The sequence below is a fragment of the Carassius carassius genome, chromosome 8 (genome assembly GCF_963082965.1).
Source record: "Carassius carassius chromosome 8, fCarCar2.1, whole genome shotgun sequence".
In the NCBI taxonomy this organism is placed as follows: Eukaryota; Metazoa; Chordata; class Actinopteri; order Cypriniformes; family Cyprinidae; genus Carassius; species Carassius carassius.
In genome coordinates this window covers 2447002-2474789 of record NC_081762.1, presented here as the reverse complement: position 1 = coordinate 2474789, position 27788 = coordinate 2447002, and the positions used below count along the sequence as shown (strand labels likewise).

General features: G+C 38.6%; 2 protein-coding genes across 3 annotated transcripts in view; both read right to left on the bottom strand.

Moving 5' to 3' along the window:
* Positions 1 to 8019, bottom strand: part of LOC132144965 (zinc-alpha-2-glycoprotein-like) — a 103857-nt gene extending 95838 nt beyond the window's left edge. For both annotated transcript variants that reach the window (XM_059555586.1, XM_059555585.1), the window contains exon 1: positions 7916 to 8019. In XM_059555586.1, the coding sequence (XP_059411569.1) occupies positions 7916 to 8015 (100 nt within the window). In that variant the 5' untranslated portion in view covers positions 8016 to 8019. The remainder of the gene's footprint in view (positions 1 to 7915) is intronic.
* A 1332-nt stretch (positions 8020 to 9351) lies between these two features.
* Positions 9352 to 14139, bottom strand: LOC132144966 (H-2 class I histocompatibility antigen, D-37 alpha chain-like). The gene is made up of 6 exons (XM_059555587.1): positions 13809 to 14139; positions 12630 to 12872; positions 11221 to 11460; positions 10637 to 10915; positions 10324 to 10455; positions 9352 to 10209 (listed from the first exon to the last, which is right to left on the bottom strand). Exons 1-6 carry the CDS (start codon positions 13870 to 13872, stop codon positions 10202 to 10204), a joined length of 966 nt encoding a protein of 321 aa, XP_059411570.1. The 5' UTR covers positions 13873 to 14139; the 3' UTR covers positions 9352 to 10201.
* Positions 14140 to 27788: the final 13649 nt, after the last annotated feature.

Below are 27788 nucleotides of genomic sequence, written 5' to 3'. Positions count from 1 at the left end.
ATGGTGACACGACGTGTAGTGTGGACTGAAATGATGGAGGGAGAACTTGTGGAGTTATGGCAAAGAAAAATAAAAAAAGAGGGAAGAAAACGCCTGCTTACCTCCAGTTCACGTTGCAAAATGGATAAACCATATTGGCCACGGCCTCCGAGCCACCTGCGCATCTAGATATGCCTACGCCTTTTTTTTTTTTTTTGGACGTTTCAGCACACAGAATTGCGCATATCACCAAAGCAGTGCGTTTATCCCGGGAAAGCATGTTTATTCAGAAACCGCCACAAACATCCGGGTTCTGAGGGATCCTACGTGTTGATTCGGTTGATTCCTCACGTATAGTGTGAGCAGTCAAATCGCAACTCAACGATCGGACCGTACAGTGAGCGCATAAAAATCGTGAGCTTTGGCTTTACATCGCATGCCATCTACTCGTACAGTGTGAGTTGGTACCTTGCCGAAATCGCACAGAAATCGCACAGTGTATGCCCGCCTTTAGTCATGAAATCACCAAAAAGGCAAACTGCAAACTGTATGTACACAGCACACAAGAACGTCTCTCAAATGCATGTACTAAAATATATTCTGCAATTCTGGATATGGCACAAGATGACACGTCCTTTTAGGCAAGAACCAGACATGGGTGTCGTGTAGGGTAAATACTTTTTTTAATGGCACTGAATTTGTATTTAAGGAGATTAAAATTTAACAATAACGTCTGAAATGTATAATTCTATACTGATATAGCCTACTTTCCACAATTATTCAAACAGAATAAATTATAGAGAGAGTGCTATTATCACTAACATTGATCTATCGCGAGTTTAAGCACTCTCTCTTAAAAAAACAAAAAAATAAAAAACTAACCTTATAATTACTAAAGCTGTATAAACTGTGAAATGAATCTCTTACTTTGTATATACATCTGCGCTTTGTTGTTTATGATGAGGGAATTCGCAAAAGGTCCGGAATTCAGTCAGCAAACGCCCACACGCTCAACAAAACTGATGAGTTTTAGCGAAGACTCATTTGAACGCTTTTGATTGGCCAATGCATTCCTAAACTCAACAGAACTGTGTGTGATTGGTTAAAATGCGCAACACTGTAAAAACGCCTAAAATAAAATAGCAACATGAGAAGGTCTTAATTTAATGCAACAATTGAAACTGTCCATTTAAAAAAAAAAAAACATTTAAATGAGAATAAAATGGACATTGTATTCGTTTCCGAGAAAAGTTTTAGCTTAAAACGAACAAATAGCCTATCAATGTGATGATAAAAAAAACCTTGAACGACAAACTTAAACCCCACTTGCAGAATTTTGTTCAGTTTTTCATAAAAGAGTTTTATTATCTTGGATTTAAATCCGGTTGTAACTATACTTTGTTTTCACAGAAATAGTGTGGTGCCTCTCCTGTCAGAGCTAATCAATTTTGTAACAAAACGGCAACCAGTACAATGAAAATAGGCTACATGGCTTTCCGTGAACCCCGAACAGAAACTGCTGAAAAAGCTTTCAAACACTTCTCATTAAATAGTGAAACGCTGTATTTATTTGTTCACACTTTTTCTTTTAGAATTATGCGAATGTGAAAATACGTAACTGGTGTCCGATGTGTTCCCAAACTCACAACACATGCAGAGATTGACTTCACTGCATTCACTGAACCGAGCCGCAGAAAACACCGTCACATCACAAGCTGATCGCGTGAGCAGAGTGCGCGCTTCTCCTTAAAACAACTAGTGCAAACACTCATCATTAAGGGCACAAAGCCTTTCTTTCGATTTTACTTCGTTTGACACGCTTTGCCAAGCAATAGTGCAAAACATTAGAGACCTGTTATGTTATCACGAAATCTGTAGGCTAAACACAGGCCTATTGTCAGTTTATTCTGAAACTGCTAGAGAAAGGAGTATTTTTAAATGGATATCATTTATTTTCATTTGCGGATCAGAAGTAAACAAATACACTTACCTAGTTTATCCTGATGCGCATCGCTTGGACAAGGGTGAGAAGTAAGCCAAACCGTTAATACACATATAAAGGAAATAGGGCGTGTCCATTTTGCCATTTTAGACGCGCGCTCTGAACGCGTCTCTGGTTGCGTGCGCGCTTTATTTCTGCAAAAGTTCGCCACTGCAGGTCAATGACGTAAAAGTTTTTATTTAGAAGTAAGTGTTTAAGGCGGTCCGTTATACGATTGGCCAACAAATTAAAAGGAAGCGAAAAATCCAACATGAAGCACCTTAAATATTTCATAGCTTACACTTTCAGATGCAAGCCTTCGTTTTCCATATAACGCATTGCTGCTCCTCATTGGCTGCTCGATGACATTACACTTTTGTCTTCATTCCCGACACATTATATTATGGGGAAAGTGAAATCGTAAAGTAGTCCATTTAATTTCAGAGAAATATAAGTGATTTGTATTTAAGGAAGCGATAAACACAAGAAATGCATATAAAGTTTCAAACTCTAGATTAATATGAATTAGAACACACAAGATTCAATACTGCATGTATTGAAATGAAATTAACAAAAAATAACAAATCTACAGTTAACAAGAAGTCATTGCTCGAATTTCTGAAGATTGTAAAACCTGAAAGTCCTGTTTGGTGAAATCACACACTTCATGAACATAACGATACAACATACAGATTTCATCGCAGCTTCTTTTTGATGATTTATTTCAGTTATTTGATTGGTTTACTCTTTGTTCATATATGTTTTCAGTGCATTAAAATGAGTTGTAAATCGGTGAAGATCTTTCTACCGTGTATATAATGTTGCTCCACTTCCACTTAATAAACACAAAATCACACTTAAGACATTTATTTCCGATATTGCACACTGAACTCATCAAATTGTCCAAAGAGGCACATTTATGCATTTGTCTGAAACAATTGAAATAGATTTACACACTGTAAAACCCGACAAGTAAACTTAACTCAAACGGTTTGAGTAAACAGATATCCTTAAGTTATGTTAACTCAAACCATTTGAGGAAACCGATTGCCTTAAACCGTTTAAGTTGAAAAAACTTACAGTTATAAGTACTCTGAACTTAATTCAGTTGAGTTCACTGAAAGAAGATATACATTGCAATTAAGTGATTAACTGAGTGATAATTGAGAATTAGTGATGAACAGCTGCTGTTAACAAACAGAATCACTGAAGAAAAGAGAAACACAAGAACTACTACAACTGACTTCAGACACAGTCTTAGATGAAATCAACTGAAATAAAATACATGAAATCTCTCAAGATCTGATTAAACAACCCCACAAACAGCATCACCAGCTCCACTTATTAATAACCAGACTGACTTTATTTCTGTCAGACGTCTACAGAAGATCTTATTGAGAATGAACTAAGGTTTAGATGTTGATTTATTGTTTCATTTGAAGTAACCATGTTAGAGATCAGTGTTTGCTTTAGTTGGGCTCTTGACCCTTTACTTCTGTCTTTGTGTTTTCTCTGGCTGTTATAACTGTGTGTTTCTAAAACACATTTGTTGTATTCAAAAGCCCAGAAGAAATGCCATCAGGTGTTAACCTGTACCTAGATGTAGGTTGTTATACTTTATATTGGCGACGGTAATCATCAATTATTGAACTCTACGGAGTCTGATGAAGTAAGTGTCGTGTAATTTGATTGATTATAGTAAAAGTGATTCTAAGAGCCAGTGGCTCTGTGATAATCAGTTAATCTGAATGACTTTTCAAATAGAGTTGTCTTCTACGATGTCAATTAGTCAAACACAGACATCAATAATCAGAATATGAACCTCAACAATGGTGACCATAAAAAAACATGCTGCATTGCATGCTGGGTAATACTGTAGTACAAAACTCATCCATGGCTCCCAGCATGCTCTGCAGCATTTTTATGGTCACCATTGTTGAGGTTCATATGCTGATTATTGATGTCTGTGTTTGACTAATTAACACTGTAGAAGTCCAAACTGTTTGGAAAGTCTTTATATTAACTGATTATCACAGAGCCACTGGCTCTTAGAATCACTTTTACTATAATCAATCAAATTACACAATGCCTACTTCATCAGACTCCGTAGAGTTCAATAATTGATGTTTACCATCGCCAATATAAAGTATAACAACCTACACCTAGGTACAGGTTAACACCTGATGGCATTTCTTCTGGGCTTTTGAATACAACAAATGTGTTTTAGAAACACATGGTTATAACAGCCAGAGAAAACACAAAGACTGAAGTCAAGGGTCAAGAGCCCAACTAAAGCAAACACTGATCTCTAACATGGTTACTTCAAATGAAACAATAAATCAACATCTAAACCTTAGTTCATTCTCAATAAGATCTTCTGTAGACGTCTGACAGAAATAAAGTCAGTCTGGTTATTAATAAGTGGAGCTGGTGATGCTGTTTGTGGGGTTGTTTAATCAGATCTTGAGAGATTTCATGTATTTTATTTCAGTTGATTTCATCTAAGGCTGTGTCTGAAGTCAGTTGTAGTAGTTCTTGTGTTTCTCTTTTCTTCTGTGATTCTGTTTGTTAACAGCAGCTGTTCATCACTAATTCACAATCAGCACTTAGTTAATCACTTAATTACTTGAATGCAAAGTTTCAAAACTTACAGGGTTTAAATCAAGGCAATCTGTTTACTCAAACGGTTTGAGTTAAGTTAACTTGTCGGGTTTTACAGGGCAATGCGTTCAAGCTTATAAATTTAATACATGTTTTCTCTGGGAATCAAATGCATGACAACGGCATTGATAACACTGTGATCATGATGAACTGCTACAGGAACATTGGAGACACAGATATCATACAAAATCGTAGTGTAAAAACGGCAGATTAGTAAACATTCCTGAATGTTTTCAAAATTTCTATTACATTATTTTTGGTCTGCCAATATACTTTGACAACTATGATTTTTTTACAATATCTATACAATAGGTCTGAAGAGACTCATGAAATCATGAGTTGATTTTGTGGCAAAATATTTCACAGTGCTTGAGTATTTGCATATAATAATTCATTCTCAGAAAGCAGATATGGCATTTATTGCAAGATTAGTTAAAACATTCCGAATGCACCTGCAGACTATTTTTCCAGGCATGCTTTTTTATCAGTGAAGATTTCTTTAAATAGTGTAAAACTCTTGTCTAGTCTCGTGAATTTCGTGTCTCATCTCAGATTTTTGCTTTCACTTTGGTGTTGCTTAAATCTGCTTCAACATGTTTACACATATGTTTGATTATTTTTGCATTTTAATCTGGCTTTTCATGCCAACCCATTTATTATAATTATTATTATTATTATTATTATTATTATTAATATTATTATTATCATTATTATTATTATTATTATTATGTTCTCTAATTTAATTTTCATAACCAGGTGTTTTTGTTTTAAGCATTAATCTCACTAAATTTTTATACATTTCTCTGAAGCAATTCTTAAACTCTTTAATTTTACATATTAAAAAGTTTCAAAAGTTTGCTTAAATGGGTTGTTGCATGACATAAAATTTCACTGTCACAAAAAAAAAATAATATTGTCACCATTTAAATTTTTTTTGTCTTACATGGAACCATTGTCATAAAAACGTATTTGTTATTAGATTTATTATTATTATTATTATTTAAATATTTTTGCTAAATCTCAAAATTGTCATATGGTGTGTCTCAAGGATGTTCTATAATTTACAACTTTTATAAATTTAAGAGAAAAGCATTCGATTGTTAATAAAAATACCTCAGGCATAATTTTTCAAGATTTTTGTTTAATCCCTATATTTCTAAAAGCATATGAAATTGATACATTATGACACTAAAATCTTTGTCCTCTGGTGTGACACCATATCCTGTTATTAAACTCTATGGACAATTGTAATTAGTTGAAGGACCAGGAACATTGTTTTACAAAAAAGCATTTTGTTTTATTTGTCAACTACCCAAATCTATTTACCTATCTATCTATCTGTGTCTATATCTATATCTCACTGAGTGAGGACAAGACAAAAGCAAGCCTATAGTATATTGTTGGTGTAAAACAAACAAGCCAGTTTTATCTGCCATGTTAATCAGTAATTTTACACATTATATAAATGAGCAATTAATTTGCTTGGAAAATACTTGGGAATTCAGCAGTCATAAAAAATATGTACAGTAGCCCAGCCTAATAATAACTTGTCTATATTAAAAGTATTGCTCTCAACAGACTTGTGTTTTGTATTTAAAAAAGTTATTCGGACCAGCCTTAAAATCAATGTGACATGGCGCTAAAACATAAAACTGCTAACCTCAAGCTCTTATCCCTTCTTCTTTCACTGCTTCCACAGTTTTTGTAAGTAAAACTGTGGTTTAAGTGTCAAGTGACCATGTCACATGTGTTTTATGTTTTTCACAGTCATGCTTTCATGTTTGTTAAACAAAACATGAACAAACACAACATAAACATAACCAAACAAAGACATAAATCAAAAAAGGTTTCAAGTTCCTGGTCTATTGTGGTCATCATGTGTCTCGTGTTCTCATTGGTTCTTCTTTATTGCTTGGTTTTATCTGTTTGTGGGTTGCTCTTGCCACACATTCCCCGTGTTCATGTATTAACACTGTCTTGTTTGCCACGTTTCATTGACATGTTTGTGTTAATCTGCTGTTGGTTAGTCTCGTGGTTAGTTACTCTTAGAGTCAGAGCTTTTCTTCCAAAGGGTTTAGGCGAGATTGTAAAAATATATTATTTAGGCTTATAATCAAGCTGCCTTTGGCTTAGGTTTAGATAATAGATATGTTAGCTGTAATTTTACTGATTAATTTACAGTCATTACAAGTCAGCCAATTCAAGGGATGGGGAGGCGATGGAGTATGCATGCATGCATTTTCTTTTCCACAATATTTCTTATTGTAAAGCACTTTTGTAAAGCAACCATACAAAAATAAACATTTGAAAATGCATAAAAACTATAGGCCTATAGACCGCAATGCATTAAAAAAAACGAAAAAAAAAAACCCGAAATCATAACAATTATAAGAGATTATACCTCAGACCAAAAGCAGATATGCTGCAAAAAGCTTTTTTTCCCTCAATATTTCTGTCTTGTTCTACACTATCTACACATTCTTAAATCAAGATGCATTAACTTGAGATCAAAACGACTTAAGATATTAGATTCGGAAAAATAAATAAAATTGAAGAGAGTTTAAGCTTAAAACAAGAACAAATATGTGGTGAGAAAAACTGATTGAAATTGAATAAAAATTCAAAGAAAACTTGAATAATTAACTCAAACCCCACTGGCAGATTTTTGTTTTTGTTTCAGTCTTAAACTTAGCCTAAATTTTTTTTCTTCTTTTTATCTTTTTTCTTCTTCATTTTTTTTATTTTTTTATTTTTTTAAGAAAACAGAGCTAATCAATTCTGTAACCGAACTGCAACCAGTGCAAAGAAAATAACATGACTTTTCATGAAATCCGAACAGAAACTGCTGAAGAAGCTTTCAAACGCGTCTCATTAAATAATCAAACGCTGTACTTATTTGTCCACACTTTTTCTTTTGAAATTATGTGAATCTAAAAATGCTGGTGTCCGATGTGTTCCCAAACTCACAACACATGCAGAGATTGACTTCACTGCATTCACTGAAGCGAGCCGCAGAAAACACCGTCACATCACAAGCTGATCGCGTGAGCAGAGTGCGCGCTTCTCCTTAAAACAACTAGTGCAAACACTCATCATTAAGGGCACAAAGCCCTTCGATTTTACTTCGTTTGACACGCTTTGCGAAAGCAATAGAGCAAAACAACACAGACCTGTTTTTACAAAAACTGTAAACATGTTTTCGGTTTATAATAAAACTGCGGCGGACAGAGTAATGAGTAGGCTGTTACATAATTACTTCTCAGTTGCAGATCAGAAGTACACATATAAACTTACCTAGTTTATCTTGATGCGCATAGCTTAGACAAGTGTCAGAAGTAAGCCAAACCGTTATTATGCCTATAAAGAGAAGAGCGCGTGTGAACCATTTTGCCATTTTAGACACGTTCTGACTCGTTTCTGGTTGCGCGCGCGCTTTATTAATGGAAGAGTGCGCCTCTGCAGGTCAAAGACGGAAAAGTTCAAGGCGGGCCATTGTAGCATTGGCCTACATTAAAAGGAAGCGAAAAAGCCAACATTAAAAGCACCTTAAATATTTCTTCCAGTTGACACTTTCTGTGGTAAATTGCAAGACTTCGTTCTCTTTATATAGCGCATTGCTGCTCCTCATTCGCCGCTCGATGAAATTAGTCTTCATTGCTATGACACATTATGTCATGGGAAAAGTGAAATCGTAAAAAATGTAGTCCATTTAATTTCACTGTCAATAGAGAGAAATAAAAGTGCTTTTTTTTTCTTGAGGCAATAAACACAAGAAATACATATAATATAAAGTTTCAACCACTGTCTAGAATAGTAAGGCTATATATCTTGAACTGAAATGTAATGTTTCATTCAAGTACAAATGAGAAAAGCTACAAATCTATTTAAAAAAATATATATTATATACTGTACATTTTTGTTTATTCATTTTCACAATCAACAAGAAGTCATTGCTAGAATTCCCGAAGACAACATTAACACTTTCAGTCCTGTTTGGTGAAATCCCACACTTTATTTAAGAACATAAACGACAATAATAATAAAACAAATTCCAAGCTCATCACAGCTTTCAACAATCAGTTATTAATTGTACATTATTAGATTTATTTATTTTTTTTATAGATGTTTCCAGTGAATTCATATAGTATTTGAATGAATCGGTAAAATCTCAATGACTCACTCATTAAAAGTCACTTGCTGGCAGTTTTAATTTCAAATTTGGACAATTTTCTTTCAAGTTTTTAATTATTTCAAATATCAGTATTCAATGTTTTATGTTAAAAACAAAACAAAATTGTCTATTTATGCATCTGTAATTGCAGGTTAAATTCATCCATGTCCCCTCTGAGATACATAAACTGTGTAAATACATCTAAATGCTATTTCAGATGCAGATTCCAGAAGTTATTTCTTATGTTGGGATGAAAGACACTAAGTACCTGGTAAAGTGCTTCTCATTCTTACCCAAAAATACAAAATGGAAGAAAGAGTTAAAACCGAACACAATCTTGCTACTCAAGCTGTGTATGAAACATTATATATATATATTTGCTTCTTTTTGATTTTGCATTTACTTGTACGTACACTTAAGATAAAAAAAACAAATTACAAATAAAAAATTACTTTACCAAATTACCAAAGTCATTTTCTGGTAAGATATCTGTACTTTTACTTGAGTAGGACTTTTTCAGGTACTTTATACACTGTCTTTGAATGGAACATGTATGGAACAAACAAAATGTGCAAAGCGGGGCATCACAAGGACCAGGATAAAGAAACGCTGTTCAAGTAGCAATGACAAAATAAAAATATCTTATGAGATAAGAAATCATTTCACTTATATGCAGTACACTAGAAGTCTTTGGGAGTTTGACTTTGTAACAGTTTGACATTGATCTGTTGGCATGAGTTTGGGGGTGGGACTACAGGTCTTCATCCAACCAATTACAGAAAAGAGGAGTGTTCAGGAAAAAGTCATTTTTATTTTTTCAGAGCCTCAGAAATAAAATACCTTACTTTATTAAAACTACAAAGAACATCAGCTAGACTACAATCACTGTAAATACAGCTCAGTGATCAGAAGTGGTTAAGCATGAATTTCTTCATCATCTGTACAGTAATTAGTTGTTCAGAAGCATATATACAGGTACTATAAGCTATTATACACCATTTCATAATTGACCATGTCAGTTTGCCAGAGAATAGAGAACTACATTTCATGTTACACATTTTATGAAATGTTTCAAGAACCTTTCAAACGTGGAAACACGTTTCAACTAAGCATAAAGAAAGATAATAACGATAATAAACAAATATTCTATTCTGATTAAATGTTCTGAACAAACAAAAACAAACACAAACCTTTTTTCCTTCCATAATAGAGCAAGAATTGAAGAATACTGTTGCTGTGTTTACTGCATCTTTCTTGTCACAGCATTTACATAATATTGCTTTTTTGTCGGCTTGACTGCTTCTATTGTCCTCATTTGTAAATTGCGTTTGTTGAAAGCATCTGCTAAATCACTAAATGTAAAATAATAATTACTCCAACTACTCATCGTATTTATCCCACTGATAACTTCACAGACCTGGAAAAGATACAGCATATTATCAACTCTTCATCTCTAACACATACAGATATCATATCAAGGATATTTAGAGGTTTAATGCAACAAGGATCATGCTGAATATTTCTAACTCACCATGTGATCTTCTCCTTTTTATGCAGAAGCAGTAAACAATCAAAATGAGAAACATGATAATTGCCCCTCCTATCACTGCTCCTGTTTTAGGAGACGGTGGATGATCTGGTTCACAGTTAGAACATCTTCCATCTGCACAATGAAAATAATAAATCAATAACTTTATAATCACTGTTTTAAAATAAACATTAGACACTACTGAAATGCATTAAGACACTTAATTGTTTGTGGCTGCAGCAACATGTATCTATTTCAGTATTATCATGTTTTCTGCTACAAATATGAGAGTGACTGTATTTATGCTGATATTTACCCCACTCTACTACAGCTGGTTCTGTCAGACTGCTGTGAATGATCTGACAGTCATAAGATCCTTTGTGTTTTCTGTCGATCTTCACACTGGTTCTCATCTGAAATGTTTCATCAGCATTTGGTCTGATTCCAGACGATATTTGATCCTCAAGTTTAATTTTGTCCAATCTAATTTTCATCTCAATATCTCTGGGGTAGAAACCAGTGGCCAGACAGCTGAGATTCAGCTTGGTGCGATCATCAGGAGATTTCCTCACAAACACATGAACATCTGGTGCAGCTGAGCAGAAAACTTCATTGTTAAGGTATATGTGATCGAAATAGATCAGCCTATACATTTTATGACTTGTACGGACAATTTGATTATATTTAAAAACTAAAGTTGCAAATTATATATTTTAACTAAGGTGGAATTTTTTTTTTTTTTACAGTGAAATGTCATATGTTTGAATATATAAACAATGCTTGAAGTGTCCTCAATGGTGGTGATGATGATGATAACCTCTCTACCAAGACAGAATGAGAAAGAGTCAAAAACACAAACACACACAAGAGCTAATTAAAGTATTTGCAATCCGAACTTACTTTTAAATGTGTTGTTAAATGTGGAGATCCAGTCCATGCAGTTTTTGTGGAAATCTGTGAGGAAGGAATCTTGTCCAGTTTGATGATCCATTTTGGTCCCCGGAAGAGGTTGGTTGTACATTTGCCTAATAAAATCCTTTCCATCGTATGCAGACTCATCAGAGGCTTTCAGACTCATCACTTTTCCATCATGAAGTTTCACCACTTCACAGCCAATTCTTTTCTGAAGAACATGAAACTCTAAAATCACACACAAAGTTAATAATAACGCATGCACAAAGAGCTTTTTCATTTAGTAATGCCTTTGATAAACATTTAGAAGATTTTGCAGAGGGGGATGTAATCTTTTGACCTAAACTGTACATACAGAGCAGAGCGGGGATGATTGTAACACGGGTCAGCTGTCACACTACCAATATCTTAAATAAGGAACAAGTTACAAATCACCTAAATCACGCCAAACATTCTCAGTTTAGTCCTCATTCCACATGTCAGGAATTAAGATTTTAGAGGAGAAAAACTCATTTGAGGTTAAAAAATAAAAAATGTCAGTCCTTGATTAGTAAACTCAGTTAAATTACATTTATTGTGTGTCTGTATTTTCCATACAAGTTGTTAGAGCTTATGTTTTGGCTGTTAGCTGTAAGTTGAGCTAGTTCATGGCTACAAGACTCTGGGTTAATTGTAATATTAATGAAACAAACATGTTATAACATACTCCAAGCTAATTTTTAGTTTTGTTTATATGTTTTCTTTGACCTTCAGTAAGCCTAGGTCTTGGAAGAAAAAGACAATGTGAGGGGTGTCTCTAAATGTTCAAGTGTTCAAGCTAAGTTGTATTATGGCCATTTACTAAGTCTGACTTTAACAAACATGCTTAAACACACACACACATACAAGAATCTTATTCTGTTTTAATATCATGATGCTAATGTAACACACACACCCCAATAGGGCTGAAAAGTCAGTGTTGAAGCTTTCAGAATCAATTTTGTGTCATAATCCTTGTTGCCTAATGTTACATCTCAGCCCAGGGTGTGTTACAACTAACACGGACAATGAGGTTAATTGTAACATTTTCACTCCCTGTGTTTGAAACTAAACCATGCATTTTTAGTTTGTGCTGTAAAGATAAAGGCTAAGCGCTTTATTTATTAGCAGACACTTGTAACTAGTTTGAGTCACATTTTGAACACACAACCTTAAAATAAATCCAAAATGTTACAACCATCCCCAGTCTTCTCTATATATATCTGAAGAGTTTATTTGCAAAAACTCATTTTTTTGATCATGTGTTTATTATGTTATGTTTTTTTTTCTAGTTATTTTTACTTAATCAGAATAAGCCAACTGCAGTTTGATTGAGATGAATTGCAATATTATATATAAGAGAAAAGCACTAAACTCACCAGAACACTCCGCAGTCAATGTGCACTTTGACAGATCATGTAGTTGATTTAAGAGGGCTTCTCTAGTTTCAGGCGGTTCTGCAGGAGCTTTGTTCCAGTCAGTCAGATTGTATCTTTCCCAGGCTTGTCTATCATTACTGTAGTAAGCGATTTGTTTGTCATCAGATTCAGCCTCAGCACTGAACACTGGGAATGGACCTGCTTTGGTTAAGCCTGTATATGTGTAGTAGAGGAAGTGTTTCTCTGAGGAAGATAGAAAGCACAAACCACAATAAAAGAAGCCGTAAAAACACTTTTCTCCTGCCAGATGTAAAAAATAATGGGTCGCACCTGCCATTTGTAAGTTCTTAAACTGGAATGTAAAATCCAAACTAGAGACTTATCTACTAGCTAGTCTGAAACTAACTCTGTACTTTCTTTGGCTGCACCGTTTGTTCTTAAACCTAAACATAGCTAGCTACACTCTCAGAAAGAAAAAGGATAAAAAAGCTGTCACTGTAGTCTTAGCTTTTCAAAAGGTATATATTTGTTCTTTATTTATCCCTCAAAGTACATATTAGTATGTTAAAGGTGCATTTTAGTACCTATATAGTACATTTTAGTACCCAAATGGTGGAATTTAGTAACTTTTGAAAGAGTACGGGGCCAGTTGCATCTTTTGTACCTTTTTGTTTGAGAGTGTATGTGGGCCAAATGTGCACAAAAAGCAAACTAGCAGCAGAATCAAAACCACACCGGAAACTTAAGCAACAAAACAACGACAACGTAATGGAAACAAGCAACATGATGGGTTTAATCTGCAACATTCTTTGACTGTATTTGACATAAATAATGATCAACAAATCAATAGACTAAAAAAAAAAAAAAAACACGATTTAATTTTTTTTTATTATTATGATTGATTTTGCTATATGCAAGAGATGAGTGTTGTTTAGCTCAGGTTCGCGTTAAAGACAGCTAACATTTATTCACATAATGTTCTCTCTCATAAAATGTACATTTTAGCATTGCACTTGTCAACATAATTATATTTGTCTAAAGGACTTAAGTCTGTCAGGTAAAACTAAAGTATATCGACGCAGTTAATCTTCTGTTTTATTCCAATCAGAAATCTATGTAGCCAACATTATTTACGTAACTGTATAAGTGCCCAATTTGACCAGAACACTTTGTACTTACCTTCTTTCGCATTGCTTTGAGGAGAAATTAAAAGTAAAATAAAATATAAAATTAGCCAAACCATTCCTGTCTACACACACGCACACACACAGACAGTTTTAAACCAGAGCGCGTGAACTATTTTTAGTCCTCGTTATCTCAGACGCGCGCGCCCTGAACAGATCAAACAGTGAAGTGAAAGTGTATAACTCTTCTTCCAGGTGTGACCTGAGCGCATTACTGTCCCTCACTGGCTGCTGATCAAATTACACTTTTGTTTTCCATCTGTAGATTTAAAGTCATGGTCAACAACATCTTCTTTAAACGCTCTTAGACACTAATAACCACACAGGTCCAAACAGGCAAAAAAAAAAAAAAAAATTCATAAATCAACAAATCAATAAGTAATACTAAACCTCAAATCCTCAATTAAAACATCTAAAGTTTTCTTCAGGAAGGAATATTTATTTGCTAAAAAGGTAAAAGATCTGATTTATTGTAAAATGTGATTGTCATTGTAAATATCAGACCAAGGCTTTTTCTCAAAAGCCTTTATTGGTTCTCATCACTGTGTGATATACCGGATCTACCATACCTGGATGATTCACGACTGTTTCTATATGATTTCATGACAATTCCCATGTTTGTTCGTAGCAGTCTGGTTCAGTCCACAGTTCTTCAGAAAAACCCAGCAGATTCTTTGGTTTTCCAGCATCTTTGTCATATTTGAACCCTTTCCAGCAGTGACTGTATGATTTTTGGGATCCATCTATTCACACTGATGTCAACTGAGGGATTCATATACAACTGTTTCAAATGGAGAAGATGTTTCCTGATGCTTCAGAAGGAAACAAGGGGTGTATGTAGCTTCTGCAGGGCAGTACTTAATAATAATAATAATATCGAAAGAAAATTTATTGTCAATTCTTCCACATGTACAGTACATACATACTGTAAAGTTCATAGATGTGCTGCCTGGGGCAGAAGAGGGAAGGGGGGCAAGTTCGGTAGCGAGATCAGCTTCATGTAAACCGAGACGAGCACTTAATAATCATAAACTGCATTAGGGGTGAGCAGTGTTTGCAGATCACAACAGGATCACAGCACCACGCACGCATCATTGATGTTAACACAAAGCCTACACGAAGGGTGACACAGTGTGTTTTATTTTATTATTGAACATTTCTAGTCTAATGCCACGAATTCAGCACAATGACCTTATGTAGAATTTCATGAATCCAACTTTGTTCTAACATGGCAATACAGAAAACACACATGATCAGACATGGACACAAAAGGTTATAAAGGTCTTAAAGGTTCTAGACTCCCAGGCACAGGTTAATGCTGCTTTCTGCTGGTTACAATCAGAACTAATACAGAATTAATACATTTAAGAGTTAGCAAGAAGGTAAAACAACAGAAATGTCACTTTACCAAATGTGTGTGAACTTTCTAGTAGTGAGTGAGGATTCAACATCTAAACTTCTTCAACATCTACGGAAACAAAATACTAAAACCTTGATTTGTTGCTCTAAATAGAGGCTCAAAGATGCACTGGTCCTCAACACCAGAGACATGTCAGTGAAAAAAAAGAAAAAAAAGTAGCTTTTTTTTGAGAGGAGAGCAATAACGTTTATTTTCTATAATCAAATAAAAACTAAACATCTTAAGGATGACACAACAACCTATTAAACCTTTATTTTTCCAGGTAGTCTCTAAAATCTTTATTACAAGGGATACCTGGCCAAGGTAGGAGTAAGTTATTTTAAAATACATCAAGTAAACAACAGAACAATATTGAAATATAATATCCTCTCAACAAAAAACAACCATAAGCCTCCATTACCACTCTATTTGTAATGCCTTTAAATTAATTAATTTGAATTCATGAATAAACAATTATCCTTCAAAAAGGTCTTTGAATATGAAGTAAAATGAAATAATCCTTCTTGTATTGGATGTGCTGGTCTCAGCCTCATGCACCCATGTCTTCATCTCTTAAAGTTATACAACCATCGATTCAGACAGGTGGAGCTGTAAAAGAAAGCATAAAATCATAATGAAATATATATGCGTGTATATAGTATATAGTTTTCTGAATATTAAATGTAAAACATGTTCTATTAGACTTACACAAGATTATGAACCTGTAAATGAGGATTATAAAATTAAAATGAACATAATCTTTTTAGTGTTAATAGATGTTCATGCAGGTCTTGAGGAAATGCTGCAGGAACTGGTTTCGTTCTGATCCTATTTCATAGCTTTGGGGTTTTTATCAATCCACTGCAGAGTATCAGTATTAAGGGCAATAAAATCCTCTCCATCAAATCCATATTCATCAAATGCTCTCAGACTCGTCACTGTTCCATTACATTTCTTCAGTTCACAACCAATTATTCTCTGAATAACATGGTGATCTACAATCACAGAACAACATTCATGAGAACCTTATAGATATGAGTTAATGAAAACTTAATTCTCTCCAATGTAAATGAATACATTAAGTTTGCTGAGAGCACTGAGAGTATGCACAGTTTGACTGAGTCCTGGTCTGATGCATGATCCAGTCTCTAGAATCAGGAGCTTCCTCAGGAGCTTCAGTCCAGTCATCTTCAGTCAGAATCCAGACTCTTTCTTCATTACTGTAGTGTTTGATCTGTCTGTCATCAGACACAACCACAGCACTGGAATCTGGGAGTGTGTTTGCTTTAGTCAGGGCTCTAAACACTGAAAAAAAAAAATGATGAAAATAAATATACATGCAACTCGACAAGAAGCACTCGACACGTTTTGTCTGAACAAAAAGCCATTTTAGAATGTTTGTTGGGTCACCATATGTTCTGAAAAAAAGCATCCAAACATTATTTCTTATATTGCTTAGAATTACCGTATTTGTATTGTTTATCCTACACTACTAACTGCATCATTATGATTTTGTGATTTCTTGTTCGACCCTCTATTAGGGATGTTACGTCCAACACGGAAACCCCGAAGCTAGTATCAGAATACAACACATTTCACATTAAAGCACTGTATCAGAGCTTTCTGTGCTTTGCCAACATTACGTGATCTATGTATATCTGACGTCTGAAGTTTTGTTAATCTGAAAACCATGTGACTGCTTCAGTATCTGTTTCAAACAAAGTGAAGCATCATTTTTTCTTTTTTTTTTTATCTTAATTTATATATTAAGCTCAAATGAACTTTTCCCATGAAATAATAGTTTGAGGACTTAGGCAGAGTTAAAATAAACAGATGATAGATTTAATTTAGGAATTTATGTTTGATTTGTTTTACTTATTTTAGTGACAGTACAAATTAATGACTTTGACAATGACCATTATTTATATTCAATAAAAAATAATAATTTGTAGAACCAGATGTGAAACCAGTGGCAGTAATGGAACACATAATTTTTGAAGGTGATATTTATTTTATGACCACTAGATGGACACAGCATGAACTGTGTTGAAAAGCTTTAAGTAATGAACCTTTTTCCGATACAATTGTGTTGAAAGCCTTGCTGGTTCAGAATGCCTTACTTTGCCATCACTTATATTGTTTGATGACTGATTAGCAATATACATTTGTATGTCTGACTGAAGTTACCAAGACTGTTGTCTGTATATATGGTGTCCCAGTCATGCACAACACAACAAACTGCTCCGGTCACTACAAAATCGATTTCCCTGAGATATGGGAAATAGCATTGCATATGAGGAAATTCCTTTTTTTTTCATTTCTGTATTGACGCCTGATTTGTTCACATTTGTGCAGCTGCTCAAACCAATCACACTTTAGTCTGCCAGAAAGGGTGGAGCCAACCTCCATCATTTCATCAGAATCATTTAACTGAAACGACAGTCATCGATTCACGTGAAGCTTATAGCACGACTAATGATGCAACACTCATTCCCTTATCTTAGGGAACCGAGATTACATCAGTAAATGGATCGTTTCCTATCAAAATGTTCACTTCACGTTGCGAATGGAGAATAATATCCAATCAAGCGGTCTTATGAGCAGATACAGAACTTCTCTGTGAGCCCAGCCCTGGAGCACATAAGTTAAGGGCCCCAAAAGAAAATTAACCAAACTGAGTCCCAAGCATAAATGAGAACTACAGATATAACCATTTCCATCAAAGGGGAGAAATAGGCAGATTAAGCAGACAAAATCCAGTAGTGCCTGCGGGACAGGAACATCTAAATGATAGAATCTGGCAAATGTGGACGGCGATGACCAGCTGGTGGCCTCACAAATCTCACCAATAAGAAATTCTGCTGGAGCACGCTGAGGAGGAGGCCATTCCTCTGGTGGAGTGGGCCCTCACTACTATGGGGCAATGCAATCCTTCTGATGCATGCAGGGCTTTAGCATCAACAATCCAGCGAGAAAGTCTCTGCTTCATAACTGGCAGCCCTTTACACTTACTTAACCGACACCAAAGCCAAAAAGAGTGAGGTTTTAAGAGACATGGGCCGTAATTTAGCCAAATTGCGTGGCTTGAAAGGGGGGCCTTGCAGGGCCCTCAGTGCTATGGACAAGTTCCAGGATGGTACAGTCTGAAGACGAGGAAGGTTCATTCTACGGACAACCTTCAAGATCATGTAACGTTAGCCTACACCCATTTCACACTTAAAGCTTTACCTTATATAATTATTAGTTTTTATGTTTATTTTTTTTTATTTTGTTTGCCCATGGGATAACATGAAAATGAGTAATAGTTCAATAAATTACCTTTCTGCCAGTTTGCACCTGATAAAATTGATTTATAATTAAAGTTACATATTCTGTAGTATGCAAAAGTCTTGTTGTCAGGTGCTGTTGCCATGGTGAATCATAATTTCGGAGCTTCATTGATCATGGCTTTTCATAGTTCCCCATCTCAGGTTAAGTTCAAGTTCAAGTCGAGCTTTATTGTTACTCCGCTACATGTGGGGACATACAGTGGAAGGAAATGTCGTGCCTCACTAGACCATGGTGCTACATAAATAAAGACACACAACAATGAAGTAAAACAGTATAAACCTATACACAATTTACCTAATGACAGATTTTGTATATGAATAAACTATATATAAGTTTATCTATACATAGACTGAAAAAGAAAAATATATAGACTGTAAGAATGCTTCACATAATACTGTACAGTATATGTGCAAAGAGAAACACAGTAAGTCCAGCATCTGGTTGGGGAACAGTGCAAGATAATTTTTAGTGCACAAGCATGTAAACACATATTTGAGTCTTTTGTGGGATTATGTACATACGTATGTGTGAAAAGTGTGTGGTGCACATAGATGAGAACTGCACAAGAAGAAAGAACCCCCCCCCCCCCCCCCCCCGATTGTTTCAAACAGTTTTTCTGTAAAGTGGAAAGGTGTGGGGTGGAGGAGGTAGTGTTACGTATCACTCGGAGACAGAGGAGTAACTGATGAAGTTAGTATTTATTGTATAGACACAAGCAGAGGAGCGGGAAGTGAGGAGTGGATGGGTGTTGGGATCCGTGCCGGGAAGGTAGTGACCACACACACGCACCGTAGGGGCTTGGAGGATCTTGGAGACAATCCTTGGAGAGAAGATGGAAGAAGAGTCTTCGGAGGTTATCCTTGGAGAGAAGGTAAAAGAGGAGTTAGTCCTAATAGTTAACGAACAGGAATGATCTTGTCGCGAACGTGACCGGACAATGACTGGGTGCGTGTGTGATGGTGATGAGGATCAGGTGGTGATGGTTAGAACTCCGGTGAGGGTGTGCGCTGTGATTGTGTGGAGGTGGAACCTGGCGTGTTTGTGACAGTACCCCCCTCCCCAGGGCCCGCTCCTGAGGGCCGGGGACCCCGACGTCGTGGTGGGCGTCCTCTTCCCCTGGGAGCTGGTCGGTTGGGGTGTCTGTAGTGGAAGGTATCCAGCAAGGCGGGATCCAAGATGTCGTTGCGTGGGACCCAGGAACGTTCCTCTGGACCGTATCCTTCCCAGTCCACTAAGTACTCCAGCTACCCACCACGCCGCCGGGAGTCCAGGATGTCCTTGACCGAGTAGGCTGCGCCGTCATCTAGGAGGAGAGGAGGGGGGGCTTCCGTCTCGCCAGGTTCTGTGGAGGGAAGAACAGAAGGATGGTGAGGTTTTAAGAGTGAGACATGGAAAGTGGGGTGAATCCGGTACTCGGGGGGAAGTTGAAGTTTGTAGGTGACCGGATTGATCTGCTGGGTGATTGTGAACGGGCCAATGGGACTGAGCTTGCGGCAGGGTAGACGCAGGCGGATGTCCCGGGTAGACAGCTAGACCTTCTGACCGGGTTGATACTGGGGAGCCTCGGAACGGCGAAGGTCGGCTGCCGTCCTGCGTCTACGGAGCGCCCTTTGCAGTTGGTGATGGGCCGCGTCCCAGACCCTCTCGCTCTCCCGGAACCAATAGTCGACCGCGGGAACATCAGAGGGCTCTCCAGACCAGGGGAATAGAGGTAGCTGGTAGCCGAGTACGCACTGGAAGGGTGTGAGTCCGGTGGTGGGTTGACGGAGGGAATTCTGTGCATACTCGGCCCACCCCAGGAATTGGTTCCAGGAGTTCTGGTGGCCGTGACAGAAGATACGGAGGAAGCGTCCAATCTCCTGGACCTTTCTTTCCGCCTGCCCGTTGGACTGTGGGTGGTAGCCGGAGGACAGGCTGATGGCCACACCTAGGAGGGAGTGAAATGCTTTCCATACCCGGGATATGAACTGGGGACCCCGATCCGACACTATGTCCTCCGGAATGCCGAAGTACCTGAAGACATGGTTAAACATCAGTTCTGCCGTTTCCATGGCAGTAGGGAGACCCTTCAGAGGAAGAAGACGACAAGCTTTAGAAAATCTATCCACAATAATCAGAATACATGTGTTGTTGTCAGAGGGTGGAAGGTTTGTTATGAAATCCACTCCTAGGTGTGACCACGGGCGATTGGGAATGGGCAGAGGATGGAGTTTGCCAGATGGTAGATGGCGAGAACTCTCGGACATGGCGCATCTGGTACATCCACTCACGTACCTTCTGACATCTGAGGCCATGTTGGGCCACCAGAAGCATTCCCGGAGCAACGAGAGGGTTTCATTGACCCCCGGGTGACCAGTGCCAAGTGATGTATGGGTGGAGTGGATGAGTGGAGTGCGACGTGTCCTAGGGATGTATTGGTGTCCTGGTGGGCAACCTGGCGGGGTGTTTGTTAGGAGCTTCGGCTGGAGGTAGAGTCTCTGCCGACCAGGTGATAGGGGCGACTATGACCTTGTCCGGGAGGATGGGTTTGGGGTTTTCAGACCTCTCTTCGGGTGCGTAACATCTGGACAGAGCATCGGCCTTAACATTCTTTGCCCCAGGGCGGTAGGAGATGGAGAAATGGAAGCGGGTGAAGAATAGCGCCCAGCGGGCTTGTCTGGGGTTGAGTCTCTTGGCTGCTCTAAGGTATTCCAGATTTTTATGGTCAGTGAGAACTTGAAAAGGATGTTTGGCTCCCTCCAGCCAATGTCTCCACTCCTCCAGGGCAAGCTTGATGGCAAGTAGCTCCCTGTTTCCGATGTCATAATTGACCTCCACCGGGTTGAGTTTCCTGGAGAAGAAGGCACATGGGTGGAGGCGGCTGGGCGTCCCCTGCTGCTGAGAAAGGACCGCTCCCACTCCGGTGGTAGAGGCGTCCACTTCCACGACGAATGGTAGATCTGGGTTTGGATGCACGAGGAGTGGGGCGGTTGTAAAGGCCAGCTTCAAGGCCTGGAAGGCTTCGGTGGTGGCAGGAGTCCATGACAGGGACTTGGGCTTCTGACGAAGGAGGTTGGTTAGAGGACTGGTGATAGTACTAAAATTCTGAACGAATCATCTATAAAAGTTAGCGAAGCCAAAGAATCGCTGCAGTGCCTTTATGGTGATAGGAATGGGCCAATCCCGGACGGCGCTTACCTTCCCCTCGTCCATCCGGATGCCACTGTGGTCGATGGTATATCCAAGGAACTGCACTGAGGGTTGATGGAATGAACACTTTTCTGCTTTTAGGTAGAGCTGGTAGTCCCTCAGGCGTTGCAAGACCTCCGCAACGTGGCGTTGATGTTCAGCCTGGCTCCGGGAGTATATCAAGATGTCATCGATATAGACTAGGACGAACTGATGGAGGAAATCCCGGAGCACCTCATGCATGAAGTCCTGGAATACGGAGGGGGCGTTTACTAGCCCATACGGCATAACACAATACTCGTAGTGACCAGTAGGGGTGATAAAGGCGGTCTTCCACTCGTCCCCCTCACGTATCCGTATGAGGTTATACGCGCTGCGGAGGTCCAACTTGGAGAACACAGTGGCACCATGGAGATGTTCTAGGGCCGCTGGGACGAGAGGAAGAGGATAACGAAACTTCTGAGTTATCTTGTTAAGGGCTCTATAATCAATACATGGCCGTAAACCTCCATCCTTCTTGGCCATGAAGAAGAAACTGGCAGCAGCAGGGGAGGTAGATGGGCGGATGTATCCTTGAGCCAGCGCCTCCCTGATGTAATCCTCCATGGCCTTCTCCTCGGTAACGTATAGGGGATAGATCCGTCCCTTAGGCACTGGTTCACCCGGCAGCAGATCTATTGCACAGTCCCACGGCCGGTGTGGAGGCAGCTTGGAGGCCCGCTTCGGGCAGAAGACATCACTGAAGGGGGCGTAGCACTGGGGTATGGAGATGGACTGGTTCTCAACAGGGCTTTCAATAGAGGTGGAGTAGACTGGTAGTGGTTCGGGGGGACGTTCCACTGGAACAGGACAGTCGGAGATACATGATTGAAGGCAGGCTTCACCCCACTTCAGGATTTCTCCGGTCCTCCAGGAGATCACCGGGTTGTGCTGCTCCAACCATGGGTGCCCTAGGATGACGTCAGCGGTGGAATCCTCCAGAACCAGCAGGTGGATGTCTTCGCGATGTAGGAGTCCTGTTTGAAGGGTGATAGGGCCCACGCAGTGGCGTACATACGTCTTGCTTAACGGCCTGCCAGTGATTGTGTGGATCTGGTAAGCGGCCGGGGTGGCCGCGGTTGGGAGTCTAAGCTGACGGCAGAGGGCACCGGAGATGAAGTTGCCGGCTGACCCAGAATCGAGGAGGGCGGAAACTGGAAGAGACACAACAGCCGCAGTAAGTGTCACAACAGTGGTGAGTGGTTTCATTTGGTATCGTGAAGGAAGGATGGCACTCACCATGGGACGAGGAGGATGAACGGGGCACCCAGCTATGGTATACCCCGAAGCTGCACAATATAGACAAAGATTCTGGGCCAGCCGTCTTTGACGCTCCGCCATCGTGAGGCGGTATGAGTCCACTAACATGGGCTCGCTGGCTGGTTCTGGGGAGCTGACGTTCTCTGGTTGGCAGAGCGGTGTGGAGGAATGCGCCTGGCCCTGGTGCTCTTCTAAGCATGACTGCATACGAGTGGCGAAGCGGATGGACAGCTGGATGAATCGCTCGAGGCCGATGGTATCCTCGTATGCAGCGAGATGCAACCGCACTCTGGGTTCCAGTCCTTGGTGATAGGTAGTGAGAAGGGCCTGTTCGTTCCACCCCCTAGAGGCCGCCAGACTTCTGAATTGCAAGGCATAATCATTGACAGACATATTCCCTTGTTTCAAATTGTATAGTCTCTCATCTATCGAGGAGTCCCAGGCAGGTTTGCCGAAAACCTCCCGGAAATGTTCGATGAAGCTAGAATATGACTGGGTTACAGGGTTATTCTGGGTCCAGAGAGAATCGGCCCATTGTAAAGCCTTGCCTTGTAACTGGGAGATAATGAAAGCTACCTTGGATCGGTCCGTTGGATATGAGAGCGGTTGCATCTCCAGGACCAGTGAACACTGAAGCAGGAAACCGCTGCATTCCTCCGCCGAACCAGAGTAGGGCGCTGGCCGTGCCATGGGACTGGCGTGCATGGCAGGTGAAGGAGGCATGACGGGATCCGGGTGTTGGGATCCGTGCCAGGAAGGTAGTGACCACACACACGCACCGTAGGGGCTTGGAGGATCTTTGAGACAATCCTTGAAGAGAAGATGGAAGAAGAGACTTCGGAGGTTATCCTTGGAGAGAATGTAAAAGAGGAGTTAGTCCTAATAGTTAGCGCACAGGAATGATCCTGTCGCGAACGTGACCGGACAATGACTGGGTGCGTGTGTGTGGCTTTTATGGTGCTGTGGTGGATGCCTGGTGATGAGGATCAGGTGGTGATGGTTAGAACTCAGGTGAGGGTGTGCGCTGTGATTGTGTGGAGGTGGAACCTGGCGTATTTGTGACAGGTAGGGAGTTTGTGTGGGGTTTCAGAGAAGGGCAGGTGATTTCTGTTCAGGGCTCTCACAGCCTGGGGGAAAAAGCTGTTGAGCAGTCTGGCGGAGCGGGCTCCGATGCTCCGGTACTGTCTTTCTGATGGTAGGAGCTTGAAGAGACTGTGAGAGAGAAAGTGTAGCTGCTGTTATGCCTTCATGGAGAGTGACATGGTGTTGGTGGTCCAGGTGAGATCCTCTGTGATGTGCACCCCCAGGAATTTAGTGCTGCTGACCCACTCCACAGTCAAGCTGTCAATAGTCAGTGGGGGATGGTCAAAGGAGTTTCTCCTGAAGTCCATAACATCCTCCTTTGTCTTGTCCACATTGAGGGACAGGTTGTTAGTGCCACACCATTCAGCCAGTTGTGCCACTTCCTCTCGTAGTGCATTTCATCGCTGTTGCTGATGAGACCTCCACAGTTGTGTCATCTGTGAATTTGATGATGTGGTTGGAGCTGAACTTGGCAGTTCAGTCGGGGGTCAGCAGTGTGAGGAGTAGTGGGCTGAGTACACAGCCTTGTGGGACACCTGTGTTCAGTGTAGTATTGCTCGAGGTGTTGTGGCCGACAGGGACTGACACGGACACAGAACTCTGAGTTTGTTAAACCTCCTTTCTGGAATACACCCCTGCTAAAGTATCAAGTACAATAGGACTCCAAAACACAAAACAAACATGGAAGATGTGATGAAATTGTAAATCGATCTTATGGTAAAAAAAAAAAAAAAAAAAAAAACATGAAATAGAAATGAGATCTTATGGTAATATGGTAAAATAATTTAACATATACTTATTTTACCATATTAACATAAATAGAAAAATAATACAATAAAAGGGAAGGATGAGAGTAAACTATATGGAGAGGTATATTCAAAGGGCCCTATGTCAGATTAAAAAAAAAGTTTCATCTTATTAAAACATTGTCTCATCCACCACTCAGCGCAACCACCGAAATATTAACTGACACATCTGTCACAGATCACCACATCACCCAGCCAGCACTATATAAGCACACACTACCCATCTTTTCATTGTTTGGTCTCCCATGTGGATTGAGAACTCAAAACCTATTCTCTATTTACTTGCAATCTCCATTTTATAGCCTTCCAGGATACACTTTGTCTCTCTCATGTTCTCCAGCATCTCCCTCGATATATTCCTGCAATATTTACCTGTCCCCTGCTCCTGGCAATCTTCATCAGCAAGATTCATCACTATCCTTGTTGATTACTCAGACTGTCAATTTACCTGAACTCACCTACCATTATCCACTGCAAGAAAACTGTCAAAAAACACTCCTGTTGGGTTAACCTATCATCTTGTCTCTGAGTCTGGTATCCCATAACAAACTTATTTGACCCAATTTTTTTAAGTCTTTCATGTCAGAGTGTTTTAATTCAGGTGCTTATGAGGTTGCATCTTTTCTTGGAATATATATATATTTTTATTCGACATTAAAGAGATTAAATATCACTAACAATACATGTGCCATGCAAATGTTTGCTAGCATGCTGACAGCAGATTTGCAAGTGAACGTGGAGAAAGCACCAGCTCCGACTACAACACAGATAAACTAAACTGAACAAAATAAAAACAAAATGAAATAAATTTAACAAATCACATTAACATCAGATCAACGTGATCTCATGAGAATACGTGTGTATTTTTACGTTAAATGTGGTTCTACCACACGTACATTTACTTACGTTTTCATGCACATAAAAACGTACAACTTTGACGTATTTATAGCAGTAAAATGTACAAATACTTACGTGTTAGCAGCTAAAAAAACGTAAATAATCTAACGTAAAGTTTGAATGTATATGAATTCCCATGTATTAATATTAAAATCGCGGCTTTAATGATTTAAATCTGTTGTATTTAATGGCCATATCAATACATGTTTCTATTGAATTTATTGAAAGCAGTTTACTCATCTAACGTTACTTAATAGGAAATAACATTTCTGTGCATGCTGCAAACTTGTTTCGGGGAATTACATAATGTTAAACGAGACTACACTTTGAAACCTTAAAATGAATACAATTTATGTAATTGTTTAATCATTTTGTAATATTTTGCTGTGCGATTTTCTCCTATCCAATGACTGACAATACAACCATAGATACACAAAAGCACAGCATACAATTACAAATCACATCCATTTTATTTGTTTGCTGTACTCCAGATCTTTAGAATCCAGATTTTTGCAAGGAACATATCCAAATTCAGCCCTTTATCAATCGATCTTCATCTTCATTCTCAGCAACAGTGATTGTCACAGTCAAAGCCCGCGCTCGTTATGATTCGAATTTGAAAATAGCGCCACCACCCTCGAGAAACGCTAGATATCAAACGCTCATTGGTTCTCACATAAATCGTCACAGATTGCGACATGCTGTGTTTCAGTTGGTAGACATTTGAAATCAGATTCAGTACTGTGCCAGTGTGCCTTCACGGAGAGAAGACAGATACATAATTTTCACGGATTAATAAATTAAATTCTGCTCTGTACCCTATAAAAACTATTACCTCCAGAGAGGACTGCGACTGGAACTCATTATCATTTGAACTACTTTTGGTACCACTTTTGATATTTTTGCAAAAATAAATGATTAACGTTATGTTTGTTTGTCTGTTATTTGTTTTTTTATAACAGTAACGTTATGGTATTTTAAGAAATGGTTATGGGTAGGTTAGGGGTAGGTGTAGGATTAACGTTAGTGGGTTATATTTTTGCTAAAATTGTGTTTTATGTTTTATTCTTTTAACATTCTGTGTAAAATGGGTAGGTTTAGGTTTGGGTGGGGTTTAGGGATCTTACATTTATCAAAAAAAATTATAAAAAGGGAAAATATACATAGGCCTAAATATAAAAAAATGAATCAGATACGCATTAAAAAACAGCTTCATGAGCAAATTTCTATGGATAACTGACTGGTCAGAGAACACGTTCTATCTGTACGTATTTGAGGTTGTTTTTACGTAAATTTAGATACGTATCGATCCTGTAATTACGTCCAGATAATACGCAAACGAAACTGTAAATACGTAAAGGCACATACGTATTGGACAGTTTTAATTTACGTCTAAATATGTACGTTTTGATTGTGAGATCAGGCTGATCAGATCCACAGTCTAATACTTTCAAAACAAGTTAAAATGTATTTATAGATCACATGTAACACAACAGATGTTAACCTAAAGTGGTTTTATGAATACAGTAGTATCCAAAGAACAATGATAACACTATATTTAAAAACAAATGAATTAAATAAATATATAAATAATTATAAACTCTTTTTTTTTCAATTTAAAGTGCCACTAAATAAACAAACTGTGGTGTGCTTAATGGCTGAAATGTGTTTTGAGGACGATCAGGAGGTCAAACCTGAACCTTTCAGTTACTTATCCAGAGCTTTAAATACTGTACCACATTAATCATGCACCAAAATAAACTATACACATGACTTTTGTGCATGCGTCCATTTTGGTTTGGCTGGTTAAAAACCTACATCAAGTGTGAACCACATCGACTGAGTGTGAAGAGCTCATCATCTTAAGTGTGAAGTGCATGGCTGCCTTTAAACCATCTAGATTATTATTAGACACAAAATTACTCATATTGCAAGAAATGTTTTTGTGTTGCATTTCCAAGAAACAAAGTGTATTTTCACACCTGCCTCTTTT